Here is a 23077-nt window from a genome sequence, read left to right on the forward strand (position 1 = left end):
TGCAACACTTGGTTGATCTGCCAAGGGAGGAATGCCTCCCAGGAGGTCTTATGGAAAAATAGTCCCTCTTTAGTAAGTAGTAACACTTTAGTAAATTAGTAACACTTAGTTACTAATGTGAAGAAAACCTGGAAAACTTTACATGGCTAGCCTATTGGTGAGGTGCAAACCCACTACCAGTGACCAGTGTTCAGTGGTTTTATCCACTCAGCCACTGGTGGGCAGTTGTTTTAGTTTTCTTGTTATGGAGGAATCAGAAAATAATTATTTAACATTTAATAGTAAATAATTTAATGAGATCAGTTATTTAGTTAAAATGGATAAAAATAACTTTATTTCTAAAAATTTTAAAAGATAAAATATATTAAAAGAAAAACAGGCCAAAGAAAGAAAATTAAATGCATATGGATAAGAAAATGAAAAAAGCAATTAAAGTAAAATAAACATCTTTTTATTGTTAACNATATAGTACAGGAAAAAAGTAATCTAAATTTACGAATTCATGTACAGAACGTACAGTACATACTTGTAAATGTACCGTACATGTTTACAATTTGACGATGTTAGCAGTACATTGCGGACTCTATTTGAGAATGTGATTTGCTCTAAGACATTATAAAATAAGATGATTTTGTAAGATTAAATAACAAATATAGTTATTAAAATTATCTTGCGACAGTAGAAAATAAACTAATTTATAGTAAATTTACCAACATCGAGTGGCGCTGACAACGACGCCAAACGGTAGATATTGGAAAACACCAATATTGAGCACTTAAAGACCGCTAAATAACACAACAACACAGAAACATGAATGTTTTCATGTTTCATTCTCTAGGATTTATGATTATATTAACATTTACTGTAAATGTACATATTTTAATATAATTTTGTGCGCTTTAATGCTTTTCTAGTGATATAATGACTTCAATATTTGTGGCGGATGGACGTAAAGTCGAATAAAATGACTTAAACTTGATTTTTATTTTTCCGTATATTTTTTGACAAACGACGTATAATCGAGAATGACATAACTCAAGGTATACCTACAGTGACCATATTTTTTGGGGGAAAATAAAGGACATATGGTCACTGTAGGTATACCTGTAATATATAAATATTTTATTGAATATCTGTTGAAGACCAATATCTGTTGCCATCTTTCTGGTAGTACATTCATAGAAGTTTTGATCTTTGCTTACAAAAAACTGATAAAAGTGATTTTTGACATCCTCATTTGAAGAAAATGTTTTATCATTTAAAAAATTTGTAAGACTGGAACAAGTAATAATTTGAGGGTGCCAGATTTGCCAAATATGATGGGTTTGGTAGCACATCCCATCCAAGCTGTAACAATTTCTGACAAATTAACAAACTTGTGTCAGATCTGGCATTATCATAATGAAACACTATCCCTTTTCTGTTGATCAATTCTGGCCTTTTCTGTTTGATGGTATCATTCAATTTGTCCATTTGATGGCAGTACACTTTCTAATTACACTACTCACAAGCCTTATATAATACAGCCAAATTTATTATAACACTTCAAACGTTTTCGGACATCTTTAATGCCCTTTTTCAAGAACGAACCAACGAAAATCGAATATTGGCGAATTCATAAAAACGATAAATGCGTTTTGGAACGCTTTTTAAACAAACTCTTATTGCGCAGAATCGTGCCGTTTGTTTACCGTTAAAAATAAACGCAATAAAAAATACTACCAATAACCACTAATACGATACATCAAACCATACATATATGAACCTAACATAAATAAAGACAACAATGCTAAATATAACCATAAAATCACTAATAATAATGCACGTGTAGCCCGATTGCACCTTTCATATGCATGCTTTTCCAAAATTTGTCTTGCTATTTCTATTATTTCGCTCCGTTATATTAAGCTCGATCTCCATGCTTCCGATATTTTACTTGCTTCTCTAAAGTTAATTGCTTGTCCTTCTTGACTATTTTTACAAATATGCCACGCCTCTGCGTATTTGAGATGCCTTTTGTCGTGAATTTTTTGTATTAACTTTGCCTTATCCCACTCTGCTTTAACTTCTGTAGGGTCTGCTAGGATGTATGTCGCTAGCGCTGTGACTGGCTGCTCATTTCGTATGTTTCGTTTGTGCTCTATCATTCTTTCTTTGAGCGATCTCCCTGTAGCTCCAATGTAAAACAGCTCTTTCTGTCGCCTTTTATCTGTTATTGGAACTCTGTATACTCCGGGCAGAAGGTTTCCGTCTACCTCGTCTTTGTCTGTTCTTAACATTTGGTAAACTGTTGGATTTCTTTTGTAAATTATTTTCTTTTTTGTTGCTGCTCCTATTCTTTTGTATATATTATTTAACTGCGCCCTGTACTCCATCATCGTATACTCTTCCCTTTTATTTCTTAGATTGAGCTCGTTGCTGCCTGTTTTTGTTTTGTTGGTTATAGCCTTAATGTTAACCCCAAACTGCCTTGCTAGCTTTTTTATATATTGCATCTCTTCATTTCTATCTTGCCTTTTGCTACAGTGCGAGTGCGCTCTTGCTATGAGCGCCCTGAAAGCTGCAAGTTTATAGGTTGCTGGGTCGTGAGAATTCCAGGGAATAAATAATGGGTTATATGTAGGCTTTCTGTACACCTTTGTAGTTATATCCCCTTTATCTATTTGTAATGATAAATCCAGAAAATGTATAATTTTATCATTTTCTTGTTCCAGCTCAATCTCTAGGCCAAAATTGTTGTCATTGATGTCTTTTATAAATTGCTGTAGTATTGGTTTTGCTTTCCATATGATAAGCACGTCGTCGACATACCGAGCATATAATACGATTTGCATTCCATATTTTGGTATGATGTTGTTCTCTAATGTTCTTAAAACCATTTCACATAGCGTACCTGCTATTGGGCTTCCCATTGCTACACCTTTCTGCTGCGCATATGTGACTCCTTTGAAGTTAAATATCGACGAATATGTGGTTAGATGCGTCAGCTCTAGTATCTGTTTTCTCTTCTTTTCTGTATTTTTGATTTTGTTTAACAAGAAATCTCTTAAGTGGCAAAAACAAGGCTCTAGTTTAATGGATGGATATAACGCTTTAAAATCCAATACTGTCATATAACTTACTTCTTGTGGTTTTATATTTTTCAATTTATGGAGCAGCTCTAGAGGATTTTTTATGCTGTAATTGTGCGTGGGCAAGTGCGTGTTAATAAAGCCTTTAAGTAATCTTTCCAATATTATTGTAGGTGAATCTCCTTTATCTACGACTGGCCTAATACTTTTTCCGATTTTATGCGTCTTAGCAAATCCGAAGAGTCTCGGCATGGATGGAGAGGTGACTACTATTTTCGTCATACCCAGCTCTTTTGCAAGTGGTGTTTTAGCGAATTGCTTGATTCTTGTTTGCAGTCTCTCCAAAGCACGTGGGTGCGCAGTAATACATTTTGTTTCATTTATGTATTTCAGCAACAGTTCATCATATGTATTTCTTTTCATGATTACTACATCCTTTGATTTGTCGGCTCTTGTAAGTACTAAGTTATTATCTTTCAGCCATTGTTTGCTTTTTTTGATATTCATCCATGTTTGATTGCTGTCTCGTTTCTTATTTATATGCTTTATTTTAAGAGCAATAAGAAACGAGACAGCAATCAAACATGGATGAATATCAAAAAAAGCAAACAATGGCTGAAAGATAATAACTTAGTACTTACAAGAGCCGACAAATCAAAGGATGTAGTAATCATGAAAAGAAATACATATGATGAACTGTTGCTGAAATACATAAATGAAACAAAATGTATTACTGCGCACCCACGTGCTTTGGAGAGACTGCAAACAAGAATCAAGCAATTCGCTAAAACACCACTTGCAAAAGAGCTGGGTATGACGAAAATAGTAGTCACCTCTCCATCCATGCCGAGACTCTTCGGATTTGCTAAGACGCATAAAATCGGAAAAAGTATTAGGCCAGTCGTAGATAAAGGAGATTCACCTACAATAATATTGGAAAGATTACTTAAAGGCTTTATTAACACGCACTTGCCCACGCACAATTACAGCATAAAAAATCCTCTAGAGCTGCTCCATAAATTGAAAACTATAAAACCACAAGAAGTAAGTTATATGACAGTATTGGATTTTAAAGCGTTATATCCATCCATTAAACTAGAGCCTTGTTTTTGCCACTTAAGAGATTTCTTGTTAAACAAAATCAAAAATACAGAAAAGAAGAGAAAACAGATACTAGAGCTGACGCATCTAACCACATATTCGTCGATATTTAACTTCAAAGGAGTCACATATGCGCAGCAGAAAGGTGTAGCAATGGGAAGCCCAATAGCAGGTACGCTATGTGAAATGGTTTTAAGAACATTAGAGAACAACATCATACCAAAATATGGAATGCAAATCGTATTATATGCTCGGTATGTCGACGACGTGCTTATCATATGGAAAGCAAAACCAATACTACAGCAATTTATAAAAGACATCAATGACAACAATTTTGGCCTAGAGATTGAGCTGGAACAAGAAAATGATAAAATTATACATTTTCTGGATTTATCATTACAAATAGATAAAGGGGATATAACTACAAAGGTGTACAGAAAGCCTACATATAACCCATTATTTATTCCCTGGAATTCTCACGACCCAGCAACCTATAAACTTGCAGCTTTCAGGGCGCTCATAGCAAGAGCGCACTCGCACTGTAGCAAAAGGCAAGATAGAAATGAAGAGATGCAATATATAAAAAAGCTAGCAAGGCAGTTTGGGGTTAACATTAAGGCTATAACCAACAAAACAAAAACAGGCAGCAACGAGCTCAATCTAAGAAATAAAAGGGAAGAGTATACGATGATGGAGTACAGGGCGCAGTTAAACAATATATACAAAAGAATAGGAGCAGCAACAAAAAAGAAAATAATTTACAAAAGGAATCCAACAGTTTACCAAATGTTAAGAACAGACAAAGACGAGGTAGACGGAAACCTTCTTCCCGGAGTATACAGAGTTCCAATAACAGATAAAAGGCGACAGAAAGAGCTGTTTTACATTGGAGCTACAGGGAGATCGCTCAAAGAAAGAATGATAGAGCACAAACGAAACATACGAAATGAGCAGCCAGTCACAGCGCTAGCGACATACATCCTAGCAGACCCTACAGAAGTTAAAGCAGAGTGGGATAAGGCAAAGTTAGTACAAAAAATTCACGACAAAAGGCATCTCAAATACGCAGAGGCGTGGCATATTTGTAAAAATAGTCAAGAAGGACAAGCAATTAACTTTAGAGAAGCAAGTAAAATATCGGAAGCATGGAGATCGAGCTTAATATAACGGAGCGAAATAATAGAAATAGCAAGACGAATTTTGGAAAAGCATGCATATGAAAGGTGCAATCGGGCTACACGTGCATTATTATTAGTGATTTTATGGTTATATTTAGCATTGTTGTCTTTATTTATGTTAGGTTCATATATGTATGGTTTGATGTATCGTATTAGTGGTTATTGGTAGTATTTTTTATTGCGTTTATTTGTAACGGTAAACAAACGGCACGATTCTGCGCAATAAGAGTTTGTTTAAAAAGCGTTCCAAAACGCATTTATCGTTTTTATGAATTCGCCAATATTCGATTTTCGTTGGTTCGTTCTTGAAAAAGGGCATTAAAGATGTCCGAAAACGTTTGAAGTGTTATAATAAATTTGGCTGTATTATATAAGGCTTGTGAGTAGTGTAATTATTATGATATACAGTCTACGAAGAGAGAGAGAGAGATGCAGTACACTTTCGAATCAATTGCGGAATTATCAAATTAAGCTAAAAAAAAATTCCCTTAAAATCCACCAAAGAGACCATCTCTTTCTTTAAGAACATGTGGAACCCATATATTGAGCTTTGAAATGAAACCAAATCATTTCAAATGACCATAATGGTTCAATTCGACAAATTTAATCTTAGTGATTTCACGTGTTGTTATTCGGCAGTTTGCTTCAATCAGTACCTTTATTTTGTTTTCATTGGCTTCAGCTGGCCATCCAGAACATGGTGCATCTTCAATATTGAAATTGCCAGAACGAAATTTTTTAAACCAGTTTTGGCACTCTTCTGTCAACACATTATCTCCAAACATGTCACACAATTTTTTTCTTGCTTGAACAGCATTTTAATTTTTTTTGGTAATAAAAAAGCAAAATGTGCCGAAAATGCTGCTTTCGATTTACTATATTTTATGGGACACTAAAAAAAATATTGTATGGAATCGAACAAAACTTTTTACAAATAAGTTTTGAAATGTCAGCTGTCAAAATATATAATGACAATATTGTTTAAAATGAAATTGGCAAGTAAAAATACAACTAATTCTTCTGGTGGTAAAAAAAAAAAACAAAATTACTTTCCAAACAACCCAATATATGAATAAATTTTCACATTAACAACTTGGGCCCTTTCATTTCTGAATGATACTATCTTAATTGTATTGATAATAAGTCCTCGTCAGTGGCCAAGTAGATAAAACCACCAAACACTGATACTTGGTTGTAGTTTTGCACATTACCAACAGACTGGCCATATGGAGTTTTCTGGGTTTTCTTCATGTTAGTAACACCTAAATAGGAGCCAATTTTCCATAAAAGTCTTCCCTGTAGCAGAATCATCCATTGTGTCACATTGCTATAATCAAATAAACCAAACTAATTTTAAGACATTCGGATAATATTTTTTAAAAATGGATTTTACCACATACATTTTTGAAATTTATGATTAGTAATGCTGGTGTAACAATAACTGCAATGGGTACTTTATAAACTCAGCAAAGCCAGTGTAACAAGCTAATTTATAATAAAAATCTAGTTATCAGAAATATTTTGAGCTTAAATAGTACTGATAGCCTGCCTCTCTGTTGTTGCTGTACAAAGCCATTACTTTCCATTGAAAGAGTAGTAATTTTTGTGTTTTTTGTTTGTTTACTCAAAGTTTTTTTTCAATAGAATCTTGCACTATGTCACAGCATTCCAGTATACCATTGGCACATAATTTTGTCTTGAAAAATGAAGATACCATTATTCCATGTTGACTGCATCTGAAATCATAATTTTTGATTCATCTACAAATTCATTCTCCTTCTCTTGTTCATCAAAATCATTAGAATCATGTTCTAATAGTATTTCTACCACAGTATCTTTTGCTTGCTTCAATATAAGTGGCATCTTTATCTACTTCAATGAAGTTTTTAAACTTCTTTCTGCATGTTTACCTTCTGGCATAAATGTTCTCAGTAGTTTACAATATCTGTATCATAGTCTTCATCTTCAGTTTCTTTGTTGACTATCATTACAATAACTAGTTTAGAAAAGTGAGTTGCAATTGTACTTACAAGGGAGTTTAGGCAACTCAGAAATTTAAAGAAATCTGAACATTATGTACAAATAGAATAGTTAATCTGTAACACAAAACTATTTTTGTTTGTGCCATATTATAGTTTGAGGGGTAAATCATCTCTTGAAGGAAAAAAATGTGAATTTCTTGTTTATGCTGAATATCTGCTGATCAAAAAATGAAAGATTAAGAAAATGTTTAAACAAAAGTTGCATCTTTTTTTTTTTTTATTATTACAAGTCTGAATATAGATAAATATTGAAAAATTCATGTTTTTCAAGTTACCCCACCACCAACCCTTAAAATTGAGTTTTTGTACTTTATGAAGAAGTATTTTCATATAAATTTACAATCTCTTTTCATACAGCAATTTACATACATTACTTGAGGTGTTATTTTATTAGACTAATTTGCAAACTACAAGATAAATAAGCAACAATTTGACATTATTACAATTTATGTCTATGTGGGGGCCAAGGGGGGAGAAATTTAAAAACTTTCGACGAACGATAATATGTGATATATATCGTCGTCGTCTCCCTTGCCGTTTGGATTGCCGAGCGGTAACAATCAACATGTGGAAGCAGTTGAGTCAGAGATAGATGCTTCGTTTACAAACAACACAACCGTTTATTAAACACGAAAGAAGCTTACAAGATTTCCGCGATCTTGGAAGTTCTGCGGCGGCTGCGGCCTCTGGGTCTTCCTCTCCTTTCCAAGATAGTCCCATTTTGAAGTAGTGTCCCTTGTTCGCGAATGAACCATTCCATCACGTCTCGATGACTCCGGGACGATGCGGTCGACTTCCGTTGATGGAAAGTTGTCGATCCGAGGTCGGGAGATGGAGACGAAGATGGGTGCGAGACACACACACAACAACAGGTCGGTCACTTGGAACTTTCGGGAGAAGAAGCCGTCGCGTCCTCGAATTTCCGGGGTTTTATCTGTTTTCTCTCAGATTCCCCTTTCCGATTGGTCTCCCGTCGTCACCTGATGACAATTCGAAACCTTTCGGGGGCGCGGGACTCCAACCGGAAATGGTCGACGGACTTACATTCTTCCATTGTTTTAAAGTTAGCGTTGTGTTTTCATAAAATAAAAATCTATTTCTAACTACTATATTTTTTCTCTTTAAAACAATTATTTTAACGCGAATTTTAGTGAGGGTTCGGACCTGTCCAGAGCCTCACATCTAAATGGCATAAAGTGACATCTTTTGATACTTATCTACATGTAGTTTTGTAGACAACCAAAAAATTGCATCTTTTTTAAAATTTTTTTCAATATCTCTCACTGATCAGCAGTTATTTTGCAAAAACAAGAAATCAACATTTTTTCAAGGGTTTAAGAACTACTTTCCTATAAACCTTGGCCGGCATCGCCATTAATAAAGAAATAAATAAATGCTTACTGGAATTAATTAAATACAATAAACAAACACCTTTTTTTTATTCCAGCATAATGTTTAATGCTTTAAAAACGTTTTCGACCATTTTAAGTGATCTTCTTCAGTTAAAAATTCGAACCATAAAACGAACAAAGTATTCAAAAAAATACAAAAATTTAAAGCGCTTATTTACAACTTAACACAAAAGCGCATGTCTGTACTCATAAATCGTAAAGATTAAACCAAACTAATTAAAATAAACCAAAAAATTATATAACAAGTACTATCTCTGCTTATGTGGTTTCTTATTTACAACTTAATGCTAATGCGCATGCTCTTACTCATAAAACGTAAAGATTTGGTTAATCTATAAAAAACAGTTGCAACAGTTAATCCATGTTATCATAAAAGGACGTCCAGGTTGTTGATAAACCTTCAGCATCTCTGTGATTGATGCACTGCGCGGTCATATGTGCCTTGTATATTTCAACTTTCTCCAGGTGTTTCACCGCTTGCATTGATCTTGTAGGTCTAATAATCGCTGCCTGATCCCAGTATACTGCTATTCCTTGTTACTTCGCAAATGCTGCAAGGACCGTGTTATCAACGCTCCTGTTCACTGAGTATTTGTGCTCATCAATCCTTTTCTTCAGGTTCTGCATTATTGCTCCTATATATATATTAGATCAGAGTTAAATCTATGGTCTGTCATAGGTATCGAGTAAACTCCTGTCATGCTATTATTTTCATATCTTCTCTTATCATTTTTTAGAAGCTTATACACTGTAGGATTATGTCTATAAATTATTTTTATATTCCTATTTCTGGCAACTTTCTTAATAAAATTATTTAGAGATGGATGGTAATTAATTACAATTCTTTCCCTTTGTTCAGTTTTTCTTTGTTGCTGATTCCGTTTCTGCAGCCTTGTTATAAGTGCATCGATTGTCTTTCTTCCGTATCCTTGTTGCTCACCTATGCTCCTTTTTCAAGGGTTAATTTTGTCCCTTTAAAGTAATATGGCACAAACAAAAATAGTTCTGTGTTATGCATAAACTATTCTACACAATGTTTCAGATTTTCCTGAATATTTGGGATTGCATAACCTTCCTTCTAACTTCCACGAGTTGTGGAGTCTGAGTCAAAAGCAAATTCATTGCTAATCAGTAAAAATTGACTGATTTCCAACTCCTGTTTTTTATTATGTACTTTATATTAGGTTAATGATCCTATTAAGTGGATATCTTGCATTATAGGAATCTCAAACTTCTTGTAATACAAGATCTTATTTTACGATATTTCCTCTACTTCATGATCTTTCTTTGCATATCATTAATTACTACTGATTTGATTTTTTTTTAAATAGAAATTTATATTTAAATACATTCTGTATTATATAATTCTAAATTTTTATCATCAAAAGATCTGTACAAAATGGCTAAGAAGAAACTGATTAAACTAGTGTTTNAGCAATCACGGTCATCGAATAACATCTTAACAACTTAAAAGCTCGACAAATGTTTTCTAAAACTTGTTTTTTTTTTCGTTTTTAGACTGAGCAATTCACATAATTCGTAAATAATTCACAAAATTCTATTAAAGCCTAAAAGAGGGACAACTTTTTTATCTGTCACACTTGGAAAATGCACGTAAAAGCTTTCTTAGGTGCCGTCAGTTCCGATACACGGAGTGTTGACCTAACTTCGAGTTAAGTACTTTTGTTGCTGGCTCTATCTCCTCCTTCAAAATTCCAGGGAAAATTTGACGAAGTGTTTTTCGATTATTTGAATCAACTTGATATCTGAGTGTCGGTTCTTCGAACAAGTAACAACTTTGTCATCTTTTGGATGCAGTCAGTCGCAAATCTAGGTCACTGTTCTAAGTCTACGATTCCCAGAATCGATTGGTTGATTGAAAATTAATTCGGAAGTGATTTCGGGCTGTTATCAATTGAACAAGTGACAGTTTTCTGTCATTGGTTTTCTTCCAAAGCAGATTACTGCAAATCAAGGTCCTTATTCAACTTCGTGTTCCGTTTTACTTCCATTTTATACTCCTCTTTACAATGGTGCATTTAAGCCAGTTTTTGGTTGTGATTGATATAATTACTTTTTCATATAAATTTTGGGATGAGGGAAATTTTCCTAAAATTTGAACCATATGAATTACTCTATCTTTAACCAATGTTCTTCACAGGAAAACTCAATCACGACAATTCTGTTTTTCTTTCAAAACGCGAGTTTTCTCACCATAACAAAATAACTGTTTCAATAATACAAGTACAAGCAATATTCTGTAACGAATTACAATCAAAATTTTCGTTTAAACACAATCGGATCACATGTTTCTTAATGATGATCATATCACGTGGGAACTTTTTCTGGGAAATACCATTGACAAATTTCAATTCGCGACAAATATATATCCTGTCGATTAATGCAGGTTCAAACCAAATTACATATTTAATTCTAAACAAAATTTTCACCGAAGAACACATTGTTCTGTCCTTATTATCGGATTGTATCATCCGTTATCTACAATCAAGTAACATTGACATTATCAATTCACGACAAATAATTTGTATTGTTTTTCTTATCTCGAAACAATTTCATTTAAGGTGACCTCTGTCCTCTTTAACAAAAGAGAAAGAGCTCTCCTTTTACAGTTTATACTTTGTTTGATCCGAGTTGGCAGCAATAATCTGTTTCGACCTTCGGTTTGGGGAAATGATGTAGTTACGTCGTAAACAGTGTCATCTTAGGTTCTGTCTTCCAAAGGAAACCTTATGCTACTACTCCTTGGACTATGATTTTTTTTTTGTTCTAACTTTCCCTTTATTTTTCTTTCGCGTGCAATTATATACCTCTTATTATTAAAAGATCGCGTTTCGTCGCGCTGCATTATTCTTAAATTTTAAAGTCATTCGTGTTCTCCTTTTTCTGTTAATCTCACAGAAGGGTGCAAAATTTTCGCTCCTACAATCACCAAAAAAGCCAGTGATTTCATGCGGATTATTTGAGTTTTAATGCGCATTTCTACTTTCCTATTTTCACAAAATATAACAGCTACTTTATAATTTCTTCTCGCTATTTCTACAAAGTCTTCTATTCATTTCTTCTAATTAAAATATTCGCTCGCTCGCTTTTAAAACGGATCAGACTCACAGAATAGCGCAAAAAAGTGATTCTCTGCTTCCTCGTATGGATACTCATAAGCAAGTGTTTCGCACCAATTATAACTTTTTTTTTTCTACATCGCATAATCCTTTTTCTGGATTTACAGAATTTATTCTATATTTCTATTAGTCCGTCTATTTTTACGGATTATTCGATATATTTTCTAAAATTATCTTATCAATTTTTTTTCTCAAATTCTTATATAATTCTACTTATTCTAATTTTTGCAAATTCGCATATATATTTTTCTATAAACTATTCTATTCGTATAAGTTTATATGTATCTCTACTATTTCGCAAGAGANCGAAACCTTTCGGGGGCGCGGGAGAGGTCAAAATCGAAGTTTAATTCGATCTCCAACCGGAAATGGTCGACGGACTTACATTCTTCCATTGTTTTAAAGTTAGCGTTGTGTTTTCATAAAATAAAAATCTATTTCTAACTACTATATTTTTTCTCTTTAAAACAATTATTTTAACGCGAATTTTAGTGAGGGTTCGGACCTGTCCAGAGCCTCACATCTAAATGGCATAAAGTGACATCTTTTGATACTTATCTACATGTAGTTTTGTAGACAACCAAAAAATTGCATCTTTTTTAAAATTTTTTTCAATATCTCTCACTGATCAGCAGTTATTTTGCAAAAACAAGAAATCAACATTTTTTCAAGGGTTTAAGAACTACTTTCCTATAAACCTTGGCCGGCATCGCCATTAATAAAGAAATAAATAAATGCTTACTGGAATTAATTAAATACAATAAACAAACACCTTTTTTTTATTCCAGCATAATGTTTAATGCTTTAAAAACGTTTTCGACCATTTTAAGTGATCTTCTTCAGTTAAAAATTCGAACCATAAAACGAACAAAGTATTCAAAAAAATACAAAAATTTAAAGCGCTTATTTACAACTTAACACAAAAGCACATGTCTGTACTCATAAATCGTAAAGATTAAACCAAACTAATTAAAATAAACCAAAAAATTATATAACAAGTACTATCTCTGCTTATGTGGTTTCTTATTTACAACTTAATGCTAATGCGCATGCTCTTACTCATAAAACGTAAAGATTTGGTTAATCTATAAAAAACAGTTGCAACAGTTAATCCATGTTATCATAAAAGGACGTCCAGGTTGTTGATAAACCTTCAGCATCTCTGTGATTGATGCACTGCGCGGTCATATGTGCCTTGTATATTTCAACTTTCTCCAGGTGTTTCACCGCTTGCATTGATCTTGTAGGTCTAATAATCGCTGCCTGATCCCAGTATACTGCTATTCCTTGTTACTTCGCAAATGCTGCAAGGACCGTGTTATCAACGCTCCTGTTCACTGAGTATTTGTGCTCATCAATCCTTTTCTTCAGGTTCTGCATTATTGCTCCTATATATATATTAGATCAGAGTTAAATCTATGGTCTGTCATAGGTATCGAGTAAACTCCTGTCATGCTATTATTTTCATATCTTCTCTTATCATTTTTTAGAAGCTTATACACTGTAGGATTATGTCTATAAATTATTTTTATATTCCTATTTCTGGCAACTTTCTTAATAAAATTATTTAGAGATGGATGGTAATTAATTACAATTCTTTCCCTTTGTTCAGTTTTTCTTTGTTGCTGATTCCGTTTCTGCAGCCTTGTTATAAGTGCATCGATTGTCTTTCTTCCGTATCCTTGTTGCTCACCTATGCTCCTTTTTCAAGGGTTAATTTTGTCCCTTTAAAGTAATATGGCACAAACAAAAATAGTTCTGTGTTATGCATAAACTATTCTACACAATGTTTCAGATTTTCCTGAATATTTGGGATTGCATAACCTTCCTTCTAACTTCCACGAGTTGTGGAGTCTGAGTCAAAAGCAAATTCATTGCTAATCAGTAAAAATTGACTGATTTCCAACTCCTGTTTTTTATTATGTACTTTATATTAGGTTAATGATCCTATTAAGTGGATATCTTGCATTATAGGAATCTCAAACTTCTTGTAATACAAGATCTTATTTTACGATATTTCCTCTACTTCATGATCTTTCTTTGCATATCATTAATTACTACTGATTTGATTTTTTTTTAAATAGAAATTTATATTTAAATACATTCTGTATTATATAATTCTAAATTTTTATCATCAAAAGATCTGTACAAAATGGCTAAGAAGAAACTGATTAAACTAGTGTTTTTGAATGTTTTACTATAATCACAGATGGAAAAGATTTTGTGTCAATCAATGTATGGTTGAAGATGATGATGAAGATAGTAGTAATAATGAAAAGCTCTGTGAGAAAGTATTTTCAGTGGTTTTGGTAGGAATGCTTGGTGATTCACTTAAAAAAGTACTTTAAAAGTAGCCTGACTGATGATTCATTTGGTAGAAATGTCATTCCAGATTAATATAATAAAAATATATTTGAGATGGAGTGTTAGCAAAGCCTTTTCTATGTGGCTTACAGAATTGTATTTGTTCTCAAAATTTGATCAATTGATTTTGACTAAACTTTGCCATTTTCCATTGTGATGAGGAATCCAAAAATGTAATAAAAAATGGGTGTCCATGACTGTTTTTGACATACAGTAGGATCAAAGCAAAAATTAAAAACAAAAACATTGCATGCACTTAATGAAAATGGGCATCAAAGATGAAGAAAGCAATTGACACCAAGTGAATGTAAGGCTTGCTTGTCCATGCCCTGCAGATGCAAGAATCACTTCTCCATGGATAACAAATAAAAGAATTGCCTTTTTGTGCAGCCAGCAACCATTCAATTTTCTTAAGATTGCAAGTGTACACATGCATGCCCTTACATACACATTTAAACCCATGTCAGTGTCTGGGTTAGATTGAGTGAAAGATAATTTGTATGTAGTAGTATTAATTTAAAAATTTTTAATTACCATTTCAATTCCTCAATTCTAGTGCAATACAATAAAATTGCATGATGGTCCTAGTTTAAATAATTATTAGATGAGTGGAGTCATGGACTTGGTCTAATGACTCCACAGCAATGTTCCCTCTAATTTTTTTTGTACCTGAGCTGACCATGTATTTCTCTGAGCAAAAAAATTTTTTCTGAGCAGATACATAGAAAATATTATTTTTTTCTTTTAAAAACTAAAATAATTAATTATAAAGATTAAAATTCATTTTAAAATATACTTCCTTACAAAATATAATCTTTTGTCAATGATTTAATGTATTTAATCAAAATATACATATCAATAATCATGTCGCAGACGGAGTAAGAAATTAATAAACAACAGTTGAAATCAGTGCGCATGCTTGCCTACATGGCACATAAATTCTCATGCATGACAACAATTTGAGCAGTGTGCAGCCACGCAGCTTAGAGGGAACATTGTTCCACAGCCCTGGTGATTTACAGATGAATAGAACATTTGAATTGCATTTGAAATGCTGACATTAAAGTCACAGCCTACTGCAATATTAGCCAGTATTCGTTGCATTATCTGTGAATATTTGCTGCATTTGTTATTTCTTGATCAATAGGAAGTGTAAATTGGAGGGAAGGAAATAATGTGAATATGTTTAATATTTCTGAGGTTTTTGTGTGCTAAACAATTATCAATAAGTACTTGTAGTAATATATTCTTTTCTCTTTTATATGTTTGTTTAATGATAGAACCCAATTAGAAAATTCTGTTTATCATTCAAGATTTTGTATTATAGCAATATTACATTCTAAAAAAGAACACAAACTAGAATATTATTTTCATTTCTGTGGACTTGACTTAATTTCTGTATGAGCAACTGCCTTTGTCCACACTGCAAGTGTTTAATCACATATATGATTCTTCATTTTTGAAATATACTGTATATTCTATTTCATGTTCTTTTTTAGAATGTATTAATCTGATGATCATTAAAAACAGCTGAAATATTTTTCTCATTAAATAAGTATTCCTTGCTGGATTTTTGGTGTTTTCTTATTTTTACTCTTAGTAAATATCTAGTTTCTTTGTGTGATATTTAAGTACACTTAGTTTTTCCTTTGAAAGTTTTCTCCTTTACAGTGTTTACCTTTAAATATTTACAAGAGTTTTGTTAGCCAACAGTTTATAAAACAAGTCTGTCTCATCAGCATTGAGTATAGCTTCTGGAGAATATTCTTGAATGTCGTCTCTCAACTGTTTTTCTCTCCATTATGCTGTCATACGGTGCATAAATAAACCACTTACATACAGCTTTGTCTAATTCATTGTCTTCAGTATGAATTTTTTTTCCTCTTTGGTCCTATGCCTTCTGGATCTACATTTTACAATTCTTTGTTTGTCTTTAAGAAATGTAAAAAGTGTTGATGGACTAATTCCTTACATCACTTTTTTTAATCCCCTTTTATATATCATCTAATATTTTATTCTTCTGAAGAAAGTGGAGAAAAACAAACAAGTGGGAGCAGCTATCATTTGTACTGTACTTTTGTGGAATGACCAACATGCTGGTCTATCCAGAGAGACTATGAAATCATTCTGGTTTATCCCAGAGGCATGCCTGTTTAAGTAATGTTATACAGCCCTCTCTAGAGGGTGCATTAAAAAAATGAACCGAGTAACATCATGTAAAAATGAATGAGTTATTCTAAAACTGAAACTGTCAGCATTACATCAAAAACTACAATTATATGTTTAATTTCTTCATTTTGTCCTCTTTTTAACAACGTAATATACTTGTGGAATTCCAAAAGTGTTTTATTTTTACCTGTATTTTATTGTTATTTGATTTAAAAATACAAAAATAAACATATTAAATTTAAGAAACTTGCTGTAAATTATTTCAGCTTACACTGATTAACGTCAGCCTTGTGTGAAATTTGAGGAAGGTGGTATTATTAAGGTTGGGATAGATGGTCAGTGTAGCCCACACTGACTAACTACTACTGTTACTAATGTCAATAAGTCATTGTTTTATTGTCTTGTAAACTAAAATGTTTTTCCTGATTTTAAGTCAGTCAAATTATAACATTATTATTTCATTGTACTTGGAAGAATGTTTTCTTTAATGTTTAATTAACAACTAGTTTTGTTAGATCTGATTAATTTTATATTTTAGTTGGAGTTTAACTGGCTTGCTGGTCTCCCTCATTTTTATGCGGCATGCCAGTCATTCCATGAAAATACAGTAAACAAAAGAAATAACTGTAGAGTAATAGCACCATACAAACCAAGCATTAAAATTAGGCTGCCAGATTGTTTAACATAATACAGTATTCATTGATTACAAAAATATAAATAATTTACGCTTGTATAGATTTTCTTATAATGAATCTTTCCTTTTGAAATAGATAAAATTTTTATTATGTTAAATTAAAATTTTCATTATAACAATATTCTATATGTAGAAATGGTAAAATGCATAAACACAAATAAAACATAAACAAACTACAAAGATGGTGCCAGACAATTGCACATACTCATGACATCACTGGTGATGTTGACTTGAAACCTCTCTATACTACAAAAACAAAAAATATTTGAATTGAAATATTGGTAAACTTTATCTTTGACACAGGAATGAGTAAAGCATGGGCAGTTTTATGCAGTGGTTTATCCCAGTCAGATGCTAACTGCAAAATTGCTTGATCATCTCAATCACTTCACAGACTTGGTCATTCAAGGCAATTTTTTTTTTTATGACTATTTTCACATTTCAATAAAACTTCATAAATTCTGGACCTGCTGCACTTCCATTTGTTTTGCAATGCTTTTAACTAAATACATTTTGAAAATAGACATCCCAAGAAATCCAATTTATTAAATTCTTTTCTTCCAGATTATTCTAAAAGTTAAAATTAAATTATTATTTTCATTAAGAGCTGGCACCTAACATCTACCTCTAGTTGTTCTAATCATGTAATTTCTAATTAATATTTGTAGCATAATTTCTGCCTGATTAATTTGGTAGATGGTTGGATGTTTATTAATACATTTTGATTTTGATTGATTTATTGATTTTGATTTTAAATGCCACATCAGCCTGAGAAAACTATGCTGCATGGTATTTTGATAACAGCATAGAGCTAAAAACTTTTTTTTTACAATTTGTTATAATGTGTGGTAATTATGTCATACATCTAGAACTAGAGTATGCAAATTTTGGAATTTTGTGCATAGAAAAGCAAATTATCTAACTGATTGATTACTTTTTAGAACCCTAAAATTTATAATAATTTATTTTTAACTTTTATTGAACAAAGAATTTGATTATTTGTCAATTATACATATATCCTTGGATTATAATTGATAGATAAAAGTTTAAGATCACTGTCTTTTGGTATTAATAATTGTTTATGCAAATTTTAAGTTCAGTACATTTTGTTTGATTTATTCTAGAAAATATGTTTTTAATAAACTTTTGATAAATCTTAGATTGTAATTTATTTTGATTCACAGATAATGTTAATATGTAGCAACTATTTGTGATGTTAATCAATTATTTTTCATGATAATTCCTGTATATAATAAAAATTGGAAGTAATAATTATTGCTTGTAATGTTTTGTTTTGAAAATACATTAAATGTGATAAATTATAAAAATAGACAAAAAAAAAAAAAATTATCTCCCTTAAGAATACCATGTTACCTCAGACACGTGATAAATACAGATTTCAAATAACTAATGAAATTTACAAGATTGAAAAGATTTAACATATATTTATTACAATTACCTTTATCAGTTAATAATATAAATTTGCTTCTTTTTTAACATTTTAAATATCAATACAAATGTTTTTATATTCTAGTACAGCAAAAATTGGTTTACAAAAAACATTTTTACAAACAAATTTTTGGCCAGTGTTAAAAGCCTTTATCAAGTTACTCCTATAAGAAACAGGTGCTGTACATTAAAGAACATAAAAAGAACAGGATTTTAAAAAATTTGGAACCTGGGCACTTAAAATAGATATAAAATTCTAAAATTCATTACAAAATAAAAATATTAACCTGAGTGGCAAGTCAAATGTGTAATATAATACTATATAAAATAAAGAATACAATATACACTACAGGGTTTCATAAAAAATCTTTTATGGACTGGAAATAGCTTCAAACTCTTATGATTATACATCTAGATTGTCATGTAGATATATATAAACTTCCAGCCTTTTTAAGTGATATGATCTCCCTGCAGTTAGCTTATGTGTCCAGTGCTATGACACAGTTAGTTAAAGTGGTAATTGGTTGGTCTTTATGAATGTTTGCTTGTGTTCCCCAAGTTTAGCCTGGTGCAAACACAAAGTGGCTCCTATTCTAATTCAATATCAAATCTTTGATCCTTAAGAGAAATATTCAAAACATTGAGGATTCTGTATTGGTCCAGTGGTTCCAGAATACAAAAAAAATGGTGGTTTCTGGTACAAAAATTTATATCCCCATATCAGGAACTAGCCAAACACTTTATACACACAATCATGCCAAAAATTGTGATTCCTCCTATAGGCAATCCTGATGTTGGAAGTTGCTAGGTTTTTATGAATCTTTCTTAGTTCATGACTGTATCTGACATTTACATATGGTTTGATATCTTTTTGAATGTCCAAAGAGATTTCATAATTTTTAATCAATCCCCTGAACATGGTTCTGAGTACCAATGCTCACTAGTGATTTGCTTTATATAATCTAACTTTTTTACTCTGTCCAACATGTTGAAAACGTGTGAGAAGGCCCATTTGACCTTTTGGGCATGCTCATGAGGGTTGCTCATGGGCAGGCTCAAAACTCAATCTTGAAACTGTCCCAGGATTCAGATGGGATAAACAACAGATGGTTTTCTATACAACTTTAATTCTTGTAAATAGTTTTTCTATACATCTTGGTAGAGATGTGCTATCTTGCAAAATTAAGAGGACATAGAAGTAGGCTGATAGGTGCTAACTGCTTGAATTTTCAGTACCAAATTATTAGAATGTAATTGATTTATCTTGTATATAAGACAATTTGGTTATCATATACCAGAAAAATATTCTCTTCTAGGTAAAAAATTACCAGTTCACAGATGATACAGGGTTGCTCATGGACAGACCCCTAGCTTTCAGGTAATAATCCTCCTCAAATAGGAAGGACAAGTGACAAACAAGTTGTGCTAGTTCAAGATGTGATGATGATTAAGAGACATGCTTGAACAGAAAGCATGATTCAATTTTTAATATATATGAAATATACAAAATATTTGTAGCATGCCTACTTTCTAATTTGGCACATCAATCAAGAAATTTCACTGGTTATCTCTTGAAGTTTGAGATATAGTATTGTTCTCCCATGCTGCATTGTTTTCTATAAGTGTAATAACTGTTGTATGTATTTTCTATAAGTGGTTTGTGTGTAATAACCACAAATATGGGATGATGTTAAGTATTTTTCAATAATCTCTGTTTGCTACATAGTTTTCTGTGTTGTTTGTGTACTTGTCACAGAATAACTGAATCTATAAGTAGCTGTTCTTTGCATCCCATATATGCATAGTTTATAAGTGTTTCTATAAATTTAACAACAGCATCATATTAGTTACATTAATTTTTCAGTTAAAGGTATTTATAAGAAAAATTGCATAGTGGTCCTAAACTTTTGGCCACCACTGTTTATCATACATTGATTTTTCTGTTTTTCAATTTTTGTTAAGTGTGATGTTGCAACCAATTATGCCAATGTTCTTTTTGTTTAAAAAATTTATTCTAATTACAATCACTGTTCAAATTTATTAGGTTAAACCTGATAACAACTGTTTAAAATGTTGAAAATGTTAGTTTTTCTATTAAAGTGGATAAAACATCATTGTATTGTTTTATTTTGTCTAACCATGCCCTGATTGCAACAAAGGAAGGGATACTATAAAGATGTTGCTCACTTGTGCAGAGATTTACAATTGGAGTATATGTCTTGTAATGCACAGAAAAATCTTGTTTTTTTAGGCAAGGAGAAATTCTAAGGATTACACAAATGTGTAATAATATTAAAAAAATTGTATATTTGGAGTAGTCCCCTTTATTCATGCACACATTCAATTAGTATGGTATTTTTCTGGAATACATTTAACTACACTAACAAGGATATTTTTGTATAAAATATAAAATTGGATGGTTTGACTTGTTTTCCAACCTAAGTTTTGGCAGTTCAGTGTTAAAAATAATAAATGAAATACTGAACTGCCAACTATATCTACATAGAGAAAACATTAAATTTGACATTATATAGTAAACATTTTTTTTAAAATTTAATGTTTTCTCTATGTAGATATTGTTACTTTAACAGAGAATTTTTATAGAAGTTTTTCTAGATATTTTATTGCATGTTGTTCAATAACATCTCTTCCAAAATATATATTGATATTCAGATATTCTGTACATTGTATTCTGGAAGATAGCTCTTTTTATTTATTCATAATGCTTGCAGAAAACTTTTTGATATTGACATTATATTACACTTATCATATTTCCATACATACATTTTATTGTTGCATATATCCCTGCAGAAAATTGCTATAACAATAAAATTTTTTATAACTTGCCTCACTAACATACCTTGTGCCTATGTGAGAAGCCATTGCTGCAAAGGCACAGGCTCATGATTGCAATGTAAAATTGTGTAACCCACCTATCAAATGATCTGCACCGCCTTTCAAGTTGACTTTTAAATACACAGAACTAGTGGACTATATTCACAAAAATTTTATGCTTTTTTGCAATTAGCCAAATATCTAGGAACAATGAATGAGTTTTCTTCCTTTTGGTCTAAGTTTTTAAATTTATAAGGAAACAAATTTGAAAAATATTAATTTATGATCATTGTTTTATACATTTAAATTATTGATGTCATTAAAAAAGTATTTGCAATGAATCATTCTGAGACAAAAGTTATAGCTCTTATTGTTCAGTTTTAATTAAAATCACTGAGTTATGATTAAAAATTATTCAAATAGCAGATAATCTAGAACTAATCATAATAACAGATGAGATATTGAAAAAGATTCAAAATGTTGTTTAACTTAATGCAACTGATCAAATTGGCAGCTTTAATACCAATTAAGATTACTTTTATTTCAAAATTTTGTTTTTTAATTGTTTTAATATGAAATAAGAGTGTTAAAGGAACAAAAAATTTATAAAATTTAAATTATGTTCCTTTTATTCAAGTGCTGTCTCTGAATTGAAGTAAAAAACAGTTATTTAATTTAAAAATTACAGAATAAATAACTTGTGATTAATAAAAATTATAATCATTAAAGATTTTTTTTTGTACTTAGTGATTATTTATTGTAAAGTTTTTTTTACAACTAATTATGAATATACTGTAATTATGTAAGAAAATTTACAATAATTATTGATATACTTTATCTTTTTGATTTATTTCTATTTATATAAATTTTTAAATTTAATATTACAGATTAGAACAATTTATCAAAATGGAGAATCATAGAGAAGAATCAGAAGCTGAAACCATCTCGGACATTCAGAATTATTTAGCTTCATTTAATAAAGAGATACAAGATGGAACTTCAGTAGGAGGAGATAGTCTTAATCAACAATCAGAAAATTCAGAAATGATTACTGCAACTACTATTGGTACAGTAAGTGAAAGTGGTCAGCAACAGACTACCACTGGTACATATTATGTAACTCAAACAGCAGATGGATATCAATACACAACAGATCAGAATCAGGTAGATAATATCTAGTTTTTTAATTTGTGCATATTCCAAAAATTTAAAGAAAATAAAATCAAGAAGCAATGTTAAACTGTTTCTTGATTTTCTTTTCTTTTAGCTTCTCTTATAGATTTGAAATAAACTCTAAAGCTCTAAACAAGATCTAAAAAGATGTAAACTTTTTGAATTTATTAATTTCTATTTGAGATTAAATATAACAATTAAAGAACAAAATTAAAACAAGTTTTGTTAAGAATATTGTTATGTTGAAAGAATTTTATTTTATAAATAAATTTAATGTTCAAACATTATATAAAGATTTAAAGTCCATTTAAGTGAGTATTCAATCAGAATAAAATATTTAAAAATAAAAGTTGTTAATTAATGTAAAAATATTAAACAGTATAAATATTACTTGTTGAAGGTCCAGATATCATGCCATTAAAAAATTTTTCTGTGGGTCACTCTAATGA

The 23077-nt window shown here is 31.3% G+C and overlaps 3 protein-coding genes across 3 annotated transcripts in view; 2 read left to right on the forward strand and 1 right to left on the reverse strand.

Moving 5' to 3' along the window:
• The window catches only part of LOC111623584 (PR domain zinc finger protein 15-like), a 74325-nt gene that overhangs the window by 5532 nt on the left and 45716 nt on the right, over positions 1–23077 (forward strand). The window contains exon 3 of the mRNA XM_023366211.1: positions 22343–22619. Coding sequence (XP_023221979.1) covers positions 22362–22619 — 258 coding nt within the window. The 5' untranslated portion in view covers positions 22343–22361. The remainder of the gene's footprint in view (positions 1–22342; positions 22620–23077) is intronic.
• On the reverse strand, positions 1725–4960 carry LOC111623583. Its single transcript, XM_023366210.1, has 2 exons — positions 4846–4960; positions 1725–3117 (listed from the first exon to the last, which is right to left on the reverse strand). The coding sequence occupies exon 2, from the start codon at positions 3111–3113 to the stop codon at positions 1899–1901; it is 1215 nt and encodes a 404-aa protein (XP_023221978.1). The 5' UTR covers positions 3114–3117; positions 4846–4960; the 3' UTR covers positions 1725–1898.
• On the forward strand, positions 3612–5339 carry LOC111623564. The gene has a single exon (XM_023366179.1). The coding sequence runs from the start codon at positions 3612–3614 to the stop codon at positions 5337–5339; it is 1728 nt and encodes a 575-aa protein (XP_023221947.1).

This window comes from Centruroides sculpturatus, unplaced genomic scaffold, assembly GCF_000671375.1.
Source record: "Centruroides sculpturatus isolate CEXI.00-Female unplaced genomic scaffold, Cexi_2.0 scaffold16, whole genome shotgun sequence".
NCBI lineage: Eukaryota > Metazoa > Arthropoda > Arachnida > Scorpiones > Buthidae > Centruroides > Centruroides sculpturatus.